At 38.5% G+C, this 21,851-nt stretch overlaps 1 protein-coding gene across 3 annotated transcripts in view; it reads right to left on the bottom strand.

The window, feature by feature from the left end:
- NCAM2 (neural cell adhesion molecule 2) overlaps positions 1-21,851 on the bottom strand; it is a 215,440-nt gene that overhangs the window by 33,316 nt on the left and 160,273 nt on the right. For all 3 annotated transcript variants that reach the window (XM_081858464.1, XM_081858465.1, XM_081858463.1), the window contains exons 13-15: positions 20,111-20,230; positions 17,777-17,898; positions 12,842-13,022 (exon numbers count right to left, since the gene is read on the bottom strand). In XM_081858464.1, the coding sequence (XP_081714590.1) occupies positions 12,842-13,022; positions 17,777-17,898; positions 20,111-20,230 (423 nt within the window). The remainder of the gene's footprint in view (positions 1-12,841; positions 13,023-17,776; positions 17,899-20,110; positions 20,231-21,851) is intronic.

Raw genomic sequence — 21,851 nt, 5'->3', positions numbered from 1 at the left:
TCAAAGAATAGTTGTTTCTCCATTCCCATAGTATTTCAGAAACTAGGAGTTTGATAAATTCACCTTTAAAAGTGAACTGAATTCTCCAAACCCATTCCTAGAAAGAACCATATAATTTACCCACTTATAGTTCTTACAGAGCATACTGGTGTGGCAATGTAACTACTGCACTGTAGATGCTGTTACATGTTGAGTGGTAATAGGACAGAGAGGAAGAAGCAGACCTGATTGTCAAGATTTCTTTCCCATAGAACCCTACAGGGTGGACTCAGAGACCCACAATGGTTTCTTACTCCAAGTTCTGCTTGGCAGGTTCTAATCACAGTATCCCTTTTTTGATAAACAATCCTTACAGTATAACCTGTTTTCTTTGGCTCACCACTGAAGTTTACACTCAGACTTCCTCCCTTGGGTATCTCCCTTTCACAGCTCATCATCTCACAATTATCTCAATATACCTATGCTGGCAAAAGATGTCTGGAGTTTATCATTCATCTGTACTGGATCATGGAAACCAGCAAGCTGTGCTTGCAAAGAACAGTAACATGACTGAAGCTGTGTACATGCTACCACTGGTGTTTGAAGATGAGTACTACATGATGTTATACACAATTGATATGTAACTTGTATTTTCTTGAAAAATACTCTTAAAAAAAATTAAACTATTAAAGCTTTTTCATAATGCAACAAAGTAAAAGAAACTAATCTAAATAAAAACAAAAACAAAGAGAGAAAGAGAAAACACCAAATGAAAACAAAAAAGAATGGAAGAAAATTAAAAAAGAAGAAAAATATAAAGCAATTTTGATTTTCTGTTTGTCAGTTACATAAAATAAATAATTCAAAATAGACATTCTAGAATGACATCCAACTGATCTACTTTCTGTTAGGCACCCCCCCCCAATCTTCTGACCCAAATGTCTCAAATTAATTCATTTTACTTTTATTTATTTATTTATTTATTTATTATTAAGGATTTTCTTGTTTAACAAGGGTTCTCTAATTCTTGATATTAATAAAAGTCTGAAATGGTTTTTATCTAATCAAACGTATCAACTTCTTCTCCAATAACTTCAACTACCATTCCTCCATATTAAACAATAATAACTCTTTCCATATTTGTCCACATAAGACTCTTTCTGCTGTGATCATATATTAAAATAATATTCCATAGTTCTTTACTTATGATGTATTCATCAATTCACACCTAGTTCAGTTTCTTCCATTTCCTGTTGAATTTGCCATGGTTCTGCATCTTGATTTTTAAAAATTACCCTTCTGTTTACACTTCATTCTACTCCATCAGGACTCCAGCATTTGGCTGTTTCATTTCTCTAAACTCCTGTGTGAAGGGTTTCTTCTATTTCACCAACCACTGCCTCCAACTCTAGAATTTCACCCTCCTTTTCTGGCAATCTTTTATCTATATTGTTCTCTGAAGTCTCTGTGTCATATTCAATTCTGTTTTACATTTCATCCTTCTCTGGTCTGCTTTCATTCACCATTTCATCAATCTTAGCTCTAATCACTTTTATTTGCTTATCAAACATTTCCTGAAGGATGCCAACAGTCAATGGAATGTCCAACATTACATCTGCCATCTTCACCTTAAGTTCTTAACAGCACTATCTCTTATCAAAACACAAACCTTTCCCATGGAGGAGGTATGAAGTGGCAAAATTACTATCGATTTCAAGGCAACACTTTCATCAATAAAACAGAGAATTAAAAATAATAAAATAAGAATTATCAGCACTCAGAGCTCCCTTGACCTTTTAAAACTTTATTGGTTCAAACAATTAGAGCATGTTTTTTTTCCTCCTGCCTTGAATGAACAACTCTTCTTAAGGCCAGAAAGTAGATCATACGCCAGATTAAATTTCCACTGGCAAACAGAAATCTTTCTCAGTCATAAAATATAACTGCCTCAGAGATTGTTAGAAAAAGGAATGCTTTTCAGGCTCATACCCATCAGGGCTCTTACATGGCTTTTGGGCAAAATGTTGATTCCTCTACTCATAAGTTGCCCATCCTTGTTCAGGTTCCCAGGAGCTGACAGCTTCTCAGTCGCCCAGTGTAGAAAATGGCCTTTTCAGAGTATCAGGCATTAATCCCCTGTTCACTCTTATCTCTAGATTACTTCTGGATCCACAGCTGTCTCTTGAGGCTCAGGCGGCCTTGCTAGCATGGTTTAGCTTCTGTTAGGTTTGTCCAGTAACCCAGCTGCACCCTTACCTGGACAAGGATAGCCTAGCTTCTGTTGGCCAAAAAACAAAACGAAACCTCAAAAAAGCTCAAAAACTTTTGTTTTTGAAACATGGCAACCCTGGGACAGGACTTTTCTGTGGTAGCTCCCCATTTGTAGAATGTTCTCCCAGGGAGGCTCAACTGGCACATTCATAATATATCCTTTGGTGCCAGGCAAAAACTTTTTTCTTCAAACAGACTTTTGGCTGATTAATACTCTATGACCTTTTAGATGTGTTTGTGGGAGAGGCATAATTGGTTTGTTTTTATTATCAGTTTTGTTTTATTATGTATTCTTCTGTTCTCATTTCATATGTTTGTGTTGTGGACCACCTTGTAATCTTCAGATGAAGGGCAGTATACAAATTTTATTATTAATAATAATATTTTTACTGAATCGATATTGAATCCTCATTATATCACAAACATTCTGCCCCAAGATGTAGAGAACATATCTGTGTCCTTGGGTACACTCTTTGGATCTTAGACTATGTACTTAAAACTAGGGGAATATCAATCTTAGAAATTTCTACATGATCAATGCTGAATTCCAGTCAAAGAGTCTATACTGATATAATATGATATGATAGCCAACTTCAAATATCTAAAGGGCAATCATAACAATGACGGAGGAAGCTTGTTTTCTGTTTCTCCAGAGGTAGGATCTGGATCCATAGATTCAAATTATATGAGATGAGTTTCTGCCTGAACATTAGGAAGAACTTTCTGGTAGTAAAAGCTGTTCAACAGTGCAATGGACTCTATTGGGAAGTTGTGTACTCTCCTTCACTGGATGTTTTTTAAATAAAGGTCAGATGACCAGCTGTCAGGGATTTTTAAATCTATGATTCCTGTATTGCAGGGGATTGGAATAGATGGCTCTGTGTCACTACCAACTATAATTCTTTGATTCTATGCCAGGCAGGGCTGCCAAGAGGTGGATACAGAAGGTACTGATTTACAAGACAGCAGGGGTCCTGGACTCTGAGATTCCATTTAAAAAAGAGGTGCTAGACCTCCCAGAAGGGAAGATATAAAGCAAACATGGAGGCAAATCTCTAAGTGATTTCTGTGAGATGACATGTCAGTCTGGCTGCTCACATCTTTCAGTGATTACAGTCAACGAGTGAAGTCAGAGCTGTGACTGATTAGTGAGTTGTTTGGACACCAAGCAACAGGAACACCTGTATTCCTAAAAAACTGTTGCTTTCACTCCTTGCCTCCTTCTGTCTAATTTTTTAGTCCCTGAAGACTCACTCCACAGTTCTAAAGACCTCATTTCCCCATGTGTTCTGGCATCCTTCCTTTCCTCTTAAGCAACTTTTCTGTGGTTGTTCATCTGAAAATAGGCACTGCCTTGAAGTTATTTTGTGCAAGTTATTTAAACAAATTTTCTTTTTTAAAAAAATGAAAGACATTAGAAGGAAAAGCAAAACAGAAGAGGAGAAATCACACAGTCTAGGGGAAAGTTACTGTGTAAGCACACTAGAAATATATTGATATATAGGGTTTAATGCAAAATATAGAAGAACAGTCTTCTTATAATTTTACCATAACTTATGATAAATGGAATGGAACCAAGTATATAATATATGCATAATTTGTTTACAAACTAAAATTACACAACATATTTGGGAAGATCATATTTACAAGCATTTTATGATGGTTCTAGATTGCAAAAAAGAAGTGCATAAAATGCAGGTCCACTTGTTGTTGGGCAAATTCACTCTTCAGTCTTATAGCTACTTCAGCCCACATTTGAGAACAATGCCATAATAGCTTTAATTATGTAAAGGTAAATTACTTAGGGCAGTAATACAAAGTGATGTGTTCTCTTACTTTTTTTTCCTGAAGAGCTAATTAATGTTCAAAAAGTGCTGAAGTTGCAAAAATATCATAATTTAATTGCAATTTGGGTAACGAAGCTGACATTGATGTTGATGATGATGGTGGTGGTGATGATAGTGACGAAACAGATTTACATTTTGCTTGGTGCAGAAAACTTTCTGCCCCTGGGTATAACATTCCCAGCAGCTATTTTTTACAAGTGCAGGAAATGAAAAAAAAAAAAAAGGTTGCACTTACCCCAAATTGTTGTTCATTAATCAGGTCCTCTATGCAGTCACACACATAGAACCACACATATACAAGTCACAGATTCTAGAGCTCTAAGCAGGCCCAAAGGTGCTTGGGTCCCTTTTTGACTGATGGGTTTTGACCTAGTGGACATGTGCTGACAGGCAGGCTGAGCACCTCTCTCCTCACTACTCAGTTCCTTCCTGACAACCAAGACCCTTTACAGGGACAAAGGCAGAAATCACGTGTTCCATTTGATATTACCACCCCAAAAAAATAAAAGTTACAGATATGTGCATTCTTCTTTTCAACTTTTTATCCATGTTCATTCCCACATAGTGACAACTGATGACCTAGGCAAGGTCGTAAGTGTTTTCAGGAGTAAAAAGCCTGAACAAAACTGCAGTCAATCTTTGCTCAAACATCCTGGGAATAATGTTTGAGATATAGTTCACACAGTAGCTTTGCACAGATCTGGAATATGGTCCACTGGAATGTGCCAATATGAGTAGAATCCCATATCTTGATGAAAATAATAATAATAAAATTGAGATGTAGAGGATCATATCATCATGCTCCATTACACTTTGGAATTATGACCGTTATATTTATTAGAATTTCTCTTCGTGAAAGTATCCACTTTAAATTGCCCTTCGGTTTAGTTGTACATCAGCTGTTCCACTAAAACATGGCAGATAGCATACAAAGGACTAACATAATTTGGTCCAGAATCTGCAGAATGGGCTCCATCTTTGATATTTTGTGCTCTGCTAGGGCAAGGAGAAACACTTCCTTATCTTGCCAAGATAAATCTAAAACAGAAAGGAGCATAGAACCCATTGTCTTTTGTTCTAAAAGTTTAGAGCTAAAATGCCCAGCAGAGTTTGATTCCCCCTTTATTCCATCATAATCTGGCTTTCTTTCCTTTGGACATGAATCTGCTGGGCAATTAACTGTTTTGTTCTGGAAGACAGTCAACTGAGTCATTTTGAGAGCATCTCTAAATCCTGAAGTCATTTCTGGGGTGATCACATAAGACGTTGTGTGATTTTAACTGCCTCAGCTACTTTCAGTTTCCGGTGAAGATTCATTTTGTAATTCCTATTTACCTGGCACAAGGCTGTATAAACTTGACAAACAATATAACTCTTTTAAGAAAGAATTCCTGTAACTACAGAGGAGATGTCAGTAGTACATCGCTATAGAGTGAGTCTTTATTACTCACTTCCCTAATTTCCATTTGCTCTTGATGGCCTATAAGAGTTTTATCTGTGAGTCAGCAGAGTGTCAGTCCATGAAATGTGTGCAGCTCACTGCGTTGTTAGTGCAGCTATTCTTTGTAATATGGAAAGACCAGCTGGCTCAGGGAATTCCAAATCAGCATCATCTGTTCAGCCATAAAAATGTTCCAGCAAATAACTGGAGATCTTGTTGATCCAGTCTGCAGATGCACCAAATGCTAGAGTGTTCATCTTTGGCCCTGTTTACTTTGAAGTTTTATCTCTGAAGCAGACAGTATCACTTGATTTCAGCAAAAGACACACCTGGGTCTATTTGTCAAATGAACATTTTTGCTTCTCTTTCTTTCACATTCTTTAAGGCGACATTGCCATGAGTTTTCAGTAGGGTGTCATTAATTGTATGGCAGCATCCTTCATCCCACTTGCTACTGCACTGAGAATAAGTCATACTCCAGGGCTGTACATAGGTCAATAATGCTTTAAACAAATCTCCATACAGCATATACTTTCTTCATCATGTATTTCACTGTGTGGCTCTTTCAATTACACACAGTTCTGGGTTATGTGGGCAACTTGTGCTACAGTTAAACAGTTTAAATTCAGCACTGGGAAACTGAGGCATTCATTATTACTGACTTTATTTGGTATGCTATATTTTGAGAATGTTAACTACAACACAGCCATCACTGAGGACTACATGCCTGTGGCATGTAGTGAATAGATATATTGGGGTACAATAAATGTAATTATTAAGTGCATCTTGGAATTTCAAGTCAAGCCATCCCTTCCTTTGTGGCATTGGGTGAGAATTTAGTGCCTGCTCTTGCAATCAAGCACCTTCCAAAATTATCCCATCTGCAATTCCTGTAGTCTCTCACCCAGAGATCACAGCTACATTTATTTTTTAGCTTTCTCATATGACTGCTTCCTCTAGAATTCTCAATGAACAATCCTCTTTTCCATTATTTTTTTGTATGCTAGAGGGAGTGATTTGACAAGTAATCCTGCATGGGCCTGCAGCTCAGGTTCAGAGATCTTACCAGCTTTCAATATAGAGTTTAAATTTCCAGAAATAACATCTAAAATATGCATTTACCTGTCATGCAGGTGCAACATTCAACTCTACTTTTGCATTTTTATCATTTGTTGAATCCTAAAATGTGGTATAAGGAGTTTGTGATCTGCTTAATTCTGGGCAGTTTGCACAGATATAGTCATAAAATAAGATTCCCAGCAACTGTTGATTTCTGTGTATCTTGTTTGTGCCGCAGACAGATTTATTTAGAAGATTTGCACACCATCTCTTAATCAGGTTTCAAAAAGTGGCTTATAACAGGCTGCATAAATTAAAACAAAAACCCAAGAACCCTTGTTCCTTAGGCTAACGCAGAGGCCAGTGCTCTTCTGACAGCTAGACACAAGATGATCTTTCACTTCCTGTGATGTTCTTCCTAGGAGAGGAAGGAGCAGCATCTCATTGGTCTTTGTTTCTTTGGTTGATGAGAGGACATAATGGACATAATGGTATTCCCTTTGCTTCTGCATTCCCAGTTTCATATTCGTATGTCAGCCATTGTCAAAATAGATTTGTGTATCTGCAGACTGTGCTCCTTGCTCCGGTGATAATACATCCAACTGATATTTTGACACACATCCCGGAATCATAGTGCCGCTTTTGTGGTAAATTATATGTGTATTTTACTTTTTTGCTTGACAAAAGCAATGGCAGCAGTTCAGGACCCTGAACTTTTCTCTTGTTCATTTCAATCCCTTTGGTGGAGAGGAAATCTACAAACGTCAACTCAGTAAAGGCAAGCACACTTTTTATCAATTCAGTTATATATTTTCAGTTCAGGTAATTAGTAATTGAATTAATAGGGGGTCTCATTGGCTCTTTCATCCTGAATAGTGAATCAATTACACTTTCAGGTGAATTTAGCATTTTGGCGTGTGCTTTTATTGCTTTTCGTTATCCTGCAGATCTTGAGAGTCTTTTACAGAATCAAGACTTGCTCATGAGAAAGCTTCTCTTGTGACATATTGGCTGCATTTACGCATTAATGTTAAACAGTGGTTTAGCATTATGAGGATGAGCTACAGTAAGCAATGAACTCATGTACACACAGGTCCAGCAGTACATCCCCAGGAAATTGTTTAATAGGCGAATGTTTGCATAACAAGCTGATGATTTCCATTATTTCTTATGGGAAGATTAATAAATCATGACTTGTCCGATCTCCCTCGTACCCTCCCTCCCTGGCAAAAGACAAAAAAAGTAAGGAAGTGGGCAAACTTCGACTGTTCAGATATCTGAATCAGCTGCTGGTGTAATGAGGTTTGGGTATCATTCTTTGTGTTCAGATAACTGAGATTTCAGATAATGAGCATTCTGATTTACTCCCTTCCCCTGGTGGGGTCTTGAGGAGTTTGGAAGCTTTTGCTTCTGTTTTACATTATCTTAGTGTTGCATCCCAAACCTAAAATGTGGTAAACTAAATATGGTTTATTGAAACAAGCCTGCTCCATAACAAATAATTTGAAGTTGGTTTGTTTCTATGATAGTTTGTTTTTAAAAAGGTGCATTTATTTATTTATTAAATTTGTACACTGCCTTTCATCCATAGATCTCAGGATGGTTCGTAGCATAAAAATACAAGATAAAAACACAAAATACATAATAAAAACAAGAACAAAATAATAACCTCGCTCTCCCCAACACCTCCCACAAACACATTTTAAAGAATATAGGGTGGTTGAAGAGAAATGTTTTTGCCTGGCTCCTAAAGGTGTGTGTGTGTGTGATGTTTTCATTAAAGGTTTCTTGGTTTACAAAAGTATGTGCAATGTCTATTTTTTCAACTTACATTTTCTACAGATCAGTTTCATTTGTTGAGACATTAGTGTTACATTTAAAAGTGTATAATTAAGGAGCCCAATTATAGAGAACAGAGTCAAAAATTAAGCCAGCTCTTAATACAATTGTCATGTATTGGATTATAATAAATAATTGATATTTAAATGGGTCTTTTCTTCAGCTTAAATTCTTCAAACTACTGTAAGCATTGAATGTTGATATCATTCACGGGATCAAGTACTGTGCAGGAATTTGAACTTTTCCTCCACCAGTTACTGTTGTAAAAAGTTTGTTCCAGCCTTAATTATATCCTTGATAAGGCACTATGTTCATGTGTGGCCTTAGGACAATCACCCTCTCATTCTAATCTATCTCAAAGGTGTGTTTTGAGGATAAAATGGGGAGGGCGTCATAGGAGCCAACTCCTAGGGGCTGAGGTCTGTTCAGCCCCCCCTAAAGTATTTGAGGGGCCCATCCCCCCTCCCCCAAGCGGATGGGCACTACCATTCAAATGGTGTGTTTGTGATGTGTATTTTGATCAATTATGTGGGGTGGGGCCCCCCTATTTTATTCACGTTGGCCCCCTTGCAGGGCATGTATACCACCCTGCACTTGTTGGGTGAAAGGTGGGGTGAACATGTAGTAATTAACAAGTACCATACATATTATCTGTTTCCTCTCTTTCTGTGCCAACAAACAAAGATAGATTTTATTCATCTTATTTCCTACACAGTTCTCACTGATGCTATAGAGATTTCTATACAGCAATCTTTCCCCTACCCATTCCCGCAGTGTTGCAAAACACTTCAGGGCTTAAATTCTGCTAGGGGCCACCAGAGTGATATTTCAAACCTGTTTTTACTTTCATATTTTAGCCTTGGGAGAAGTGCATAATAGTTGAGTGTCCTTCTTAGCATATGCCAAGTGAATTTCCTGTTGCAGCGATAATAATCAGATTAAGCACATCAAGGCTCAGGGTGCACTTTTGGGAGTACTAACATGTTTCTTTCTATTTTAAATTTAATTTTATTCTGTAAGTAAATCTATATGAGTAAACTGAAAGCTCTTTTCTATAGTGATGAGATTTGGAAGCAGGTAGCAGTATTGTAACAGGCTTGTACCCTATAATATCTTGAAATTAGGTACTGAATCCACCTTACCATTACAGAAAACTATGAAGCAAGAAAGAAACTCTAGTTGCAAAAGTAAACAGAAGTGTTTCACACATTTCCTATGGGGGGTTGCAGAAAAGAATATATCAGTGTTGTGTTTATTCAAGCTTCAAAATATGAACATATTGTTATACTTAAAATAAAAGTAAATGTTTTTAACCTCCAGATGAACCTTTAAAGTTCATAAGGCTTTCACTGTGAGTAATTAATGAAAATATAAAGGAATGGTTTAACTTGAACACTGACATTTTTTGCAAGTATATAGCACAACACGATCACATTAAATAGATTATCCATCATCTCTGCCTATGACAAAATGGGTTTGGTCAGGAAGAGTGAAGATGCTTTAACACATATGATGGAAAGGGTATGCAAGACATTCCAGTCAGGGACATAAAAGGTCGTAATATTTGTGGAATCTGAAAACAGTCCTAAATGCAATGACTGATGGGTGCGCTTCCATGAAATAATTGGCTTAAGTCCATAGTCAAGAAAATATTGCTATGTAAGCTGAAGGGTTGTGACTGGAAACAGCAGCTATTCATCCCAAACATCAACAAATAAATTCTGCCTTGCTGATAAACACAACCACTTAAAATATTTTAAAGAAATTGATTCACTGAAAAAGTATTAATATGTTGAGAATTATTGTACATAAGTTAAACTCTAGGGAGAACTGAGATATGTCTAGAAGCTTTCAATTTTATCTAAAAATAATCAATGTGGATTCCTAAGATAGCAATTGTCTTGATGATGATGGTTGAATCTTGTGATCTACCTTCAAATCTCCTGATAATATTAGTTTTAGTTTCCTACCAATTTGCTCTGGATACCAAACTGATATTGATATAATTGTGAGACCTAGAAAGTAATTGAGGATGGCAGAAATCCTTCTCAGTGGAGTTATATTTGATACCAAATGTGTCATAATGACCATGTTTGCATGCTTGATCAAGGCTTCATAAGCAATAATGATACCCAGCCTTATTTTCCTGGGTTGTTAGCTCAGGCATAGTTCCTTAGTTCAGGTGTAAAATGGAATGCTGGATTAACATAAGCCAAAAAGTTCACACTGCTGGATAATGGGAACAGTGTAGGGATGAGAGTGTAGCCAGATCATTCATGCATGGCTTTATTAAAACATTGTTTACAAAGTCCTGGATGATTATCCAAACATGGCAAATGTCCATCTTCCCACCCATTGTCTTTCCCTTTCCCTTTCAACTTTTATTTTAATGAATTTTTAAAAAAATGATTCTGTAGAAATAATCCATTAATCACAGACACCTATCTCATTTAGGCTTGTAATTTTCTGCAAGGTTTCAGATCTTGCACAATTTCTTTTGTGATTCTGAATAAAAATTATCTGCTTTTTATTATGCACTAGGCACAAGGGAGCAGGTGCACATGAAGAACTGAAACCGTGTATGGGGTAAACAAATCCACAACAAGGCTACAGGAACATTGGGGTTTGGCAAGGCATGATCAGTGGTGGGAGACAACAGAGGTCACCACCACCCTTTTAAGGTTCAAATGCAGATCAGGAAAGACACAATCTTCCATCAGGTCTGTTTCCAGGCCCTACCCAGCAAGATTTTGAAATTTGATTTTCATATCATTACTAGAATTCAATTTTTATAATTCGTCCCAAGTTTGAAAATTCATTTGAATAATTTGTGAAAATGTGATTGCATTCCAACTAATAGCCACACAGGAATTACCTAGTGGCCTATAGCTAAAAGAAACTTTTGACAAAATTTCACAGGGAACCAAACACTCAAGTCAGAAGTCAGGCAAACAAGGCACCATTAGTATTCTTCAGATTTCTAATTAAAGTACCTATTGGTAACTTTTGGACAACCTGATCCCAAACAGTCATGGAAAAGAACAGGGATAGGGAAGCTGTGGCTTCTTGGATTTTGTCAGACACCAAACTCTCATCAGCCCTGTGTTTAGGCATGATGGTAAACCAACAACATCTGGATGTCCACAAGTCCACCTCTTCTGGTATGGAAACTTGTGCCATGGCAGCTGCAGAATGACCAGCATCATATGCTATACAAATGGGGCAGATGTCACCTGATTAACGTGCTTTCAAAAATGCCTAGCATGCTCTTTTCTACACTATGATCCCAGGGAGGCATTGCCACTCCACCAGACTTTAATATTCCAGGCAACAATCTGCTAGCAACTGCACCATCATCTCCTTTAATGTCACCCTCTAGGAGCCTGTTGTTTGATGCACGCAGTACCATGCAGAGACTTCTTCTAAGTGCTACTGCAACAAAACCAATTACTGCTAGGTGGATGTAACTACCAAACTGTAGACCGTAAAATTGCAGAGATATGGTAAGTGATTTCTTTTGAAATAGTGATCTGTTAGCATATGTCAGTGCATAAAATCAACAGAATATTGTAAACCTTGTAGCTGGTGATTTTGCTAGTAATAAGGAAATAGTCATACCAGTAATAAGCAACTGTGTGCCATCTGAGATATACCATTTGTAGTGCTATAACTGTTCTTTGTTCTGATGATTTTGGCAGCAAAATTGTAGCGGACCGCCCACACTAGCTGTCACATGTTGCTGCTTTTTTGGAGGCTGATTGCTTCTTTCCCCACTGCCCATACCAATGGTGGGATGGGTTCAGACAGAAAAAAATCTGTGCCTATAATCAGACCCCTTCCTTTACCTTGTGCCTGAAACCAGTGTAAGAGTTATGAGACAGGGTACTGACAGACCTCTTGCATCCACACCTGATGTTCTGGAATTCTGTTTGTGAGGGAGATTAGGCAGTAGGAACTCTCTGAGTTTTTGGTCTTGGCTATGGACAACCTCCTGTCAAAAAAGGCCAAGGAGGTTAAAGAAGTGCAAAGCTAAAGTGGCTTAAATCCCACACCATGAACAGCACCTAGAATGCATGGAACTGCACAAAACACCACACAATGGTGTTCCACACAATGAAAAGATTGCAGAAGAATTCCAGATCTTTCACAAATGTCAGAAATTTTGCTGCAGAAGAAAAAGTGGTTTGATGACTGCAGTGCTTTGGAATAGTGATGAAATAATGCTGCCATGTGGAAGCATGTAGAAAAATATAGATAAAAGCCCCACCAGTTATAACACTACAAACGGTATATCTGGCAGGGCCAGAAATGTTGAAGATGTTTAGAAAATATAGAAAACCAATTCTCTACTAATGTTAAAATAAGAGCAGAAGTAACTGTTAGTAGTATGTTAGAATTAACTTACCTGTAATTATATTGGGCTTTGGTGGCATGATGAATTCATACACAGCTGGTTCTGAATATCCCAGTCTGTTGGTGGCAGTAATTTGCACTTCATAGACCATTGTCCACTGCAACGGTTCTAGAATAATTTGGTCTTTATTACCTTGAAACTTTTTCACTTCCCATTGGTCTTCCTTATCTTTCTGTAAAAATGCAAAAAGGAGTCTAAATTGTGATGAATTTAGTCCTTAAACTGAGTACAGTTGAAAGCAAGTCCCAAACTACAACATCAGTCATCTAATATATGACTGTACTTTCCTATTAAGCATATAAAAAGCAATCCACCAGGAGCTGCTGGTATGGAGAAGTGGTGTTGTGCTGTCCCCTTTCAGACACTAGAGTTACTGCTACTTGCTGAGACAGTGTAGGAGTTACGTAGGGTTTGGCTAGGCTCTGTGGATGTACTTGTAGGAGTTTTGGACTGGCTGCACTGATGCACCCACCTCAGCCCGGACCTCAGTGCTACCCTGCACCTTCTATAAGTGGTAGCAACTCTGCAATGACTTTGCTGTTGGGAGAGCTCAGCACTGCCCCTCCATACTGCATGTTTCTGGTATAGCCCTGGAAAGCCTCCTTTTCTGGAAGCTACCTTACTTGGAAGTGAGGGTTGGAGGAGAAGCAGCAGCCCTAACCGGAGAAGGGATGGGGGAGGATTTCACACTATATTGGGCAACCTTTTAGTCTGCATCTCCAAGCCTTTCAATCCATGCACAGAGGTTCATCTTTCTCCTTGTGCAAAACAAGTTCTCCTTCCCATTTTTAGGCTGTGGGTGGCTGGCTTTTGAGGTTGCCTACAAAACAGGAACCCTTTCTCATATCTGTCTGAAATTTGGCAAGTCTAATTTCTTGTTTCATTCCAAATAGATGGAAAAAGCAGAAGATACAGATAATACAATGGCAGCTGGTCTTCCAATGAAAACAGTTGGAAACAAATGAAATAATAATGAGAAGAACTAATGAATAACAAAACATATGAGGTTTTAGTAACAAAAATGAATGTAATAATTAAACAAACAAATTCTTGCCCATCCCTATAATCTAGAGTTCACTGGTACAACACTCTGAGGAAATATAAAGTACAGAAAGGCTTGGGGAAAGTAGTAACAGTTATTTCCTCTGTAGTAAACTACCACTATGGCACAGCATTAATCTCAACAAAGCATTTAAAGCAATAGCTTCTTTCTAAAGCAGTGTTATATTGGATGAAAGAATATTATTTGCTACTTCTGTTATATAGCTGTTAGATCTTTAGGAGCATAAAGCAAAACAATTCTGCACTCCATTCATTTAAACAGGGTATGGGTATGGGTATGGGTATACTGGGTATGTGTGTGAGAGAGAGAGATAGAGAGAGAGAGAGATATCTGGGAAACAGTTATAACTGTCAGAAAAGTCAGAAAACAGAAGCAGACTGGAGCTCCTCAGGGTCTCTGCTTCATAAAAGGCAGTTAAGCCTTTTCTTGATCTAGTTGCCTATAGGTAGCAGCAGGAAGCAGTGAGAAGAAAAGTCTTATACTTCCCACACTTACTTATATCTATTAGGGATGGGAAAGAAATTTGATTTTGCACCTGTATTAATGAGAAATTACCTTAATCACACTTCACAAACAAGTATGTGAACCAAAACACAGCCATCCTTCAAAACCAGGAGTTCCCTGAATTTTGTGATGTTCTCCAACCAAATAAGTAAAGGTAAAGGACCCCTGGACAGTTAAGACCAGTCAAAGGTGAATATGGGGTGAAGTGCTCATCTCGCTTTAGGCCAAGGGAGCCTGTGTTTGTCCTAGGACAGGCATGGCCAAACTTGGCCCTCCAGCTGTTTTGGGACTACAACTCCCATCATCCCTAGCCAACAGGACCAGTGGCCAGGGATGAAGGGAACTGTAGTCCCAAAACAGCTGGAGGGCCAAGTTTGGCCATGCCTGTCTTAGGAAGTGGGTTGCACTGTGGTCTAAACCACTGAGCCTCTTGGGCTTGCTGATCGGAAGGTTAGCAATGGGGTGAGCTCCTGTTGCTCTGTCCCAGCTTCTGCCAACCTAGCAGTTTTAAAGCAAATCAATGCAAGTAGATAAATAGGTACTGCTGTGGCAGAAAGATGAATGGTGTTTCTGTGTGCTCTGGCTTCCATCACAGTGTTCCATTGCACCAGAAGTGGTTTACTCATGCTAGGCACATGACCTGGAAAGCTCACTGTGGACCAACACTGGCACTCTTGGCCTGAAGTGAGATAAGTGCTGAACCCCACAGTCACCTTTGAGTGGGGTCCAACCAAATAATGTATACAAAGCACATGTATTGGATAAAGTGTGCATGAAGTGCATATATTAGAAAATGTAAGATACAAAAATGCATCATAATAGGAAAAGCTGCACAAAAATGTGCTTATCCATTGAAACTGCATACAAAAAATGTGTATATTAAGAGAAAATCACAACTTTTCATGAAGGTTTTTAAATACATAAATAAATCACAACTTCCTGCACAAATGTGGAACACTGAATTTAAGATTGGAAACTGAGATAAACTGAAAATTACAGATTAATCCACCCTTATATAACATATGTATCTGTAAGAAAGAAATTCAAATGAATTTATTAGCAGAAAGAACGTCAATCAAGGTCAACCACAATTAAAACATACTTTTCACTGTAAAAAAGCTGGAAAATACATTATCAAATAAAATCATTTGAATACCACAGGAAAACACCATCAAGCATGGGTTGGACTACATGGCCTACAAGATATCCTCCATCTTAGTTCATTTATTCATGTTTTATGGAAATGCTCCCATGTTTAAAACTTTTGGAATTGAGCATTTTCCATTATAGCTGCAATTACAAGCCAACCCATTTCTCCAAATCCTGCCTTAACTCTATTTGGACATAGAGTTAGACTCCACCCTGCACCATAGAGAACTAGTAGGCTTCTTACTGCCTGCAGCACACTTCGTGATAGCTCAACAATGGAAGAACCAGACAGAAATACCCCTGAACATATGGGGAAATAATGTATTGCATATAGTAATATGGGAGTGTCTGACTAGACCAGGCATAGGCAAACTCAGCCCTCCAGATGTTTTGGGACTACAGCTCCCATCATCCCTGACCACTGGTCCTGTTAGCTAGGGATGATGAGAGTTGTAGTCCCAAAACATCTGGAGTGCCGAGTTTGCCTATGCCTGCGCTAGACACAGGACGGCAATTAAAGACATCAAGGAAAGAGACACTTTCCAAGAATAAAAACGTGGACCCATTACTTTAACTATTTTAATGACTTTGCTAGACCAACAACTCAATATTCTCAGTGGAGAGAGTATGCTAAGTGATATGTTTAAATGTTATATGTGTAAGTTTATGTCTAGAGTCAATGGATAAAACAAACACCATTAGATGTACTGCTGGATAAATGTTTAATGGTTGACAAATGTTTAAATGGCTGACAAAGACAAGAAATGTTCATATTATCTGAGAGTTCCTAGGCTGAATTAATCTCTGAAGTAATGTAACATAATGGCAGACGCATTACAGAGTGCTTTCATTTGTGGGTCACAGTGGGCTCTGTGCTAAGCTCTTGTGGATTGTGACCAACGTAGATTCCTGTTCTGCATACATGAATTATTGGACAGCAACTGTTAGAGAGCACAGGCAACGTTTTGAACCTGCAGAGCCCCTAGCCCTTTCATTTAAATTCAGTTCCCTCTTGAAACATGCCTGCTTTTCTTGGAACCTCAGTTTTTACAATTGTCAGTTGTGTGTGTTTGTTTGTTTTGGTTTTTTATAAAAAAAATAAGTGTTTGTACATAAAAGAAGTAGAGACAGATCAACCCTCCCTCTATAGCTTTGTACTATTACATTTTTTGGTTTGTGTTTGTGAGAGCTGCTATTACACAGGCAGTGGAAGAATTAAAATGCAAGCTGAAGGCAACGGCAACACACAAAATAAGATGGTTGGGAACCACTTGGAATGTCTCTTGTGTTAGCAGAGGGCTTGCCAACCTGGTACCCTCCAGATGTTATGGACTACAACTCCCATGAGCCCTCACCAGCAGAGTTGGCTGGGAACCACCCAGAATATTTCTTGCGTTAACCTCTTTTGAGATGAGTGGGTCATGCATAGAAGCTGGTTCCTGGTAGATCATTGCGCCTATTTCATACTGTATACTGATGTCCACCCCACCCCCCCTCCAAAAAGTGTAGTTAGTTCTGGTTTTACTTCTGAAAAAAAATGTTTATATCTTTATTATGTGTATAAATGCAGTGGGGTGTAAATGTAAACAGAAAAGAAAAAGTAAAGGTTTCTCTCCTCCCCTGCATTTTTTTTTTTTTTGACAGCCTCTGTGTTTGGTTTTGATTGTGACAGCAGAAGCAATGTCTATTTCTACAGACAGTGAAGATGAAAATTAGACTCTCCCCTTTGTCTCAACCTCCTCTTCCCTCCCTCTCACAAAAAGGTGTGTTAGGAAGCCGGTCTAATTTGTAAATATCTTTATGAACATAAAACATTTGTACTTGACCAGTAGGATTGTAAGGACTTGTGATGTATCCTACCTGAAGGTGTAATAAAGTGTATTTGAATTTGTTTAACAACCAATAAAAAAATGTGTGTGTGTTTTAAAGTGTGCATAGGATTGCAGCATACACATCCTTTCAACACACTAGTAACTGCCCCAATGTGAAATCTGCAATGGAAGTCTGAGGTTCTTGCTTGTAGATACTGTCAAAACATATTCTAGGGGGGAAGTTTTATAAATTTGCTGCAACAAGAATAAAAAAGAACCTTGCGGCAACTTTAGCAAAAACAGTCTGGGGAAAGATTTTGTGTGCTTGTAGCTTTATTTTAAAAGTTCAAAAGAAAAATCATAACATAAGCATATTCTCGAGATTAATAAAATACTTACACTTCTGTATTTTACAATATATTCCAAAATAGGTGCTCCTCCATCATCTTGCTTTGTTATGCTAAGTTTAAAGCTTTTCCCACTGCCTGGTTGTCCATGAATAGCTGGAGGGCTTGGCTCACCTAAAATACAAGATGAAAAGAGATATGCAATAATTCTATGATGTAATTGTTGTATTTTATTTATATGTGTATTTTTAGGTTGCTCTCATGTTATTTTACAGATGTGAGTTGATCTCAATCAAATGAAGAAAATGCACAATTTTATTGGGAAGCTGGTCTTAAGCACCACTTACAGATATCACTGAAACAGTAATTTCACATAAGGGAGTATTTACAATTAATGAAAACATTGTGTTATATTTTGTTTGAAAAATATAACTTTAACAACATATCTTTCCAAAGATTGACTGGGTTACAAAAAGACAACCCTGGGTACAATCCATTCCTGAATCTTAAAAGGTAAAGGTACCCCTGCCCGTACGGGCCAGTCTTGCCAGACTCTAGGGTTGTGTGCTCATCTCACTCTATAGGCCAGGAGCCAGCGCTGTCCACCGCGGGGATTCGAACCGCCGACCATGCGATTGGCAAGTCCTAGGCGCTGAGGTTTTACCCACAGTGCCACCCACGTCCCGACTCCTGAATCTTACATGGGTAAAATTCCATGTGTAAGGAGGTAAACCAGTGCAGGATCTGTCTCGCCACTCCTGGCTGACTCATGGCTATGGCTGCATTAGCATTATCTACGCACCATACAACAAATCACACAATGCTCTCCTTCTAAAATCTCTGGCCTGTGAGTTACCAAGCTCTGTTTATGCAATTTATTACAAAAACACAGACTAGAAAGCAACCATATATTTTCTGTTGCAGGACAGGTTGAGGAAATTGAAGCAGTGGAAAAAGGGACAGCTTGCTTGTACAAGCTGTTGCACAGCTAAGCCAATTGTACTCTTAATGCCTTGAGAGGAGAGAGATGTAAATTAGGAAATCATGTTGCTGTTCCTTTTGTTCTCTCATGTGCTTCCAACCAAAAGCATTTGTGCCCCACTCCCCATGGTCCCCTATCTGAACTATGTGAACAGATTAGAAATCTCCATATGTTCATAGGATAAGGGAATGATTAATAAAAATTGCTCTCCTCACTGGTATGCTGCAATAGAAAAGGTAATTGAATTTCATTTTATTTATGGAATATTACTTTCCCACAGCTTGGAAAAGTCTTTAGAGAACTTAGGTTTCAGCAGATACCCATTAGTTACGTGAATGGTATGTACCTGTAATGGATATATTGTGTATATTTGGAAGAAGTGGTAAAGAGAGTTTTGTTTACTTTATGTGTATCCCAGAATTAAACTATTTTCCTGCTATGTATTCCAGTGTACCAGAAGGTCAACACAGGATATAGCAAAACATAACTCATAGATGGTATGGGTACCATGGATGTAAAACACATTTAATATACTGTTACAGGTTTCTGGGTGCCCAATACCCTCTAGATTCTTGGGTAATAGGGTTTAATCAGTGTGCTGAGAATTAAGGTGAGCTAACAGTGCAAAGGGATGTGGGTGGCACTGTGGTCTAAACCACTGAGCCTGGGGTTTGCCGATCGGAAGGTTGGCGGTTTGAATCCCCATGACGGGGTGAGCTCCTGTTGCTAGGTCCCAGCTCCTGCCAACCTAGCAGTTCGAAAGCACGTCAAAGTGCAAGTAGATAAATAGGCACTGCTCCGGTGGGAAGGTCAATGGCGTTTCTGTGCACTGCTCTGGTTTCACCAGAAGTGGCTTAGTCATGCTGGCCACATGACCCAGAAAAACTGTCTGTGGACAAACGTCCAATCCCTCGACCAGTAAAGTGAGATGAGCACCGCAACCCCAGAGTCGTTCGCGACTGGACTTAACGGTCAGGGGTCCTTTACCTTTACCTTTTTTAACAGTGCAAAATGGCAGGCTAAGCTTCTTTTCCAGTCCAGGATATCGCCTGGGGGAATTAGTTAAGGAGTACAATGATGCTGATGACCGGTCATCAACACATCAAAAGAAGATCCTTGGAGTCTGGGGAAATGGAGGTTTCCAGGAATAGCAGTGGGTGTGATGACCCACTGGAAAGAAAAGTCTCCCTTTAAAAACAGATGTTTGGAGGAAGGGGAGGCATGGAACATCTTGGTGGGCTGGCCAACACAGAGGGGGGAAGCAGCTGTAAATGCTGCTGAGAAGCAGAAGGAGGAAATGGGTAGAATGGGTGAAAGAATCAGCAGCAAATAAGCATCCAAAGTATCACCTAAACTTGATTTTTCAACAAATATAATTCATTAAAGAGTAATGAGATTACTTACGAACTGGCAATGTTTGAAATATCTCAATTTTGCTATATTCTCCTTGCCCTTTTCCATTTACAGCAGCAACCTTCATTTCATATGTTGTATTAGGTTCCAGGTTGCTAAGAATAACGGTTGCTAAAAAAGAAGAAGAAAAACTTTGGTTAGAAACACACACATGAAATAGGATATAGCATTTTGTTACATTGCTGCTTCAGTTACTTCAAAAGCATTTTACTAATTTTATACTGAGAAGTTAGACAAATATACTTTTGTATTTAAGCAGGAATATTAAGTTCTTTGCCAATAGGCAAATTTGTTTTCTGCTTTACACAAGAATGCTGCTATGATAGTGCAATCAGCTTTGGTGTTATTAGTGACCAAATGATAAAAATACATAACAGTGAGCATGTAACTATCTATGTTCCACTAGATTTGTGATCACAAGTATACTGCAGGATGAGGGAACTCAACACATCTAAGGAAAATCCCATGAGCACATGTTCAAACAATTACACCTTGGCACTATCTCAGTCAGTGTTGTATACTTAAGGAGAGTGTGGTTGTACTGGAAAACTGCAAGCCTGAATGCAATATAGAAATATATTTTAATCAACAGAATAAAAGCATAAGTTATAATGTTCCATAGATAGCATGGGGGGGGGGGAGAGATGATGACAATTTTCAGCACAAAACAAGTCAGGTAATGTCTACTATGTGAGTTGTGACTTTTTAAAGAAAACTTTTGATAGGGTCAAAGCCTTATCACGTGTTTCAGGGAAATAAAATAATATTATTGTATGATTGTTCTTGGTTTTTTTTTTAAAAAAAATAAACCCCACAAAAACACTTCAACTAAATTGTGTATGGATGTGTAGTTCTTCTAGCAAGCAAAAAAAATAATTTTTGAAGCACGCCATCTTTTCTCCCCTTCCCTTTTCTTTAAAGACACCTTCCCTTTTCTTTAAAGACACCATATTAATTTTCAGGAACTGTCTCACTAACCCAATTACCTCAGTTTGCAATACTCAAATAACAACTCAATTCATAAATTGTGAGTCAAGAATCACATTATAAATGTCACAAAATAGCTGAAATGCAAAGTTGCACTTTCATAATAAACAATTTGTATGCTAAAGGTTAAGACATATATGATAATTAAGTATTGCATTATACTTTCTTTTAAATCAATTTGAAACCTTAGGAGGTTGCAGAAACAAATAAGGGGAGCTTCACATTTCCTTATCAAAAAAATGTTAAGTTTCTCTGAAATGAAACAGCAATGTACCAGATGGAGCTCACTCATCCTCACACTCGTGCCCAGTTAGAAAAACTAATATTCACACCCACTTATCCCAAACACCTGCACACTGCTGGTAACAGCAAACAGGATTAAGTTGAAACCCAGGGCTACCACTTGCAGCATACCAACACAGAATCATCCACGGGCAGTCACACACCCTTGAGCTCACCCCAGGAAGCCCTGCAGGATTCTTTAATAGCAACGCTTGGTCCCCTTTAAAGGGGAAACACAGTCACACCCACCCACCTGCAAGAAGCCAAGCAGAATGTCTAACAGCAAAACTCCCTCTTCCCCAGCTGCACCACATATGCACACATACAAACACACTGGACTCTCCCTCTCACAGACAGGCAAGCAAGGATTATGGAAACGACCCTTGAGCCAAACACACACACTCACACAGGACCAGTACTCTTCTAGCACGTTCACTCACCACCACTACGGACTTCAACTCCC

The sequence above is a fragment of the Podarcis erhardii genome (assembly GCF_964252035.2).
Source record: "Podarcis erhardii genome assembly, chromosome: 4".
Lineage (NCBI taxonomy): Eukaryota > Metazoa > Chordata > Lepidosauria > Squamata > Lacertidae > Podarcis > Podarcis erhardii.
The sequence above is the reverse complement of the archived record's forward strand: the minus strand, read 5'-3'. Positions and strand labels throughout refer to the sequence as shown.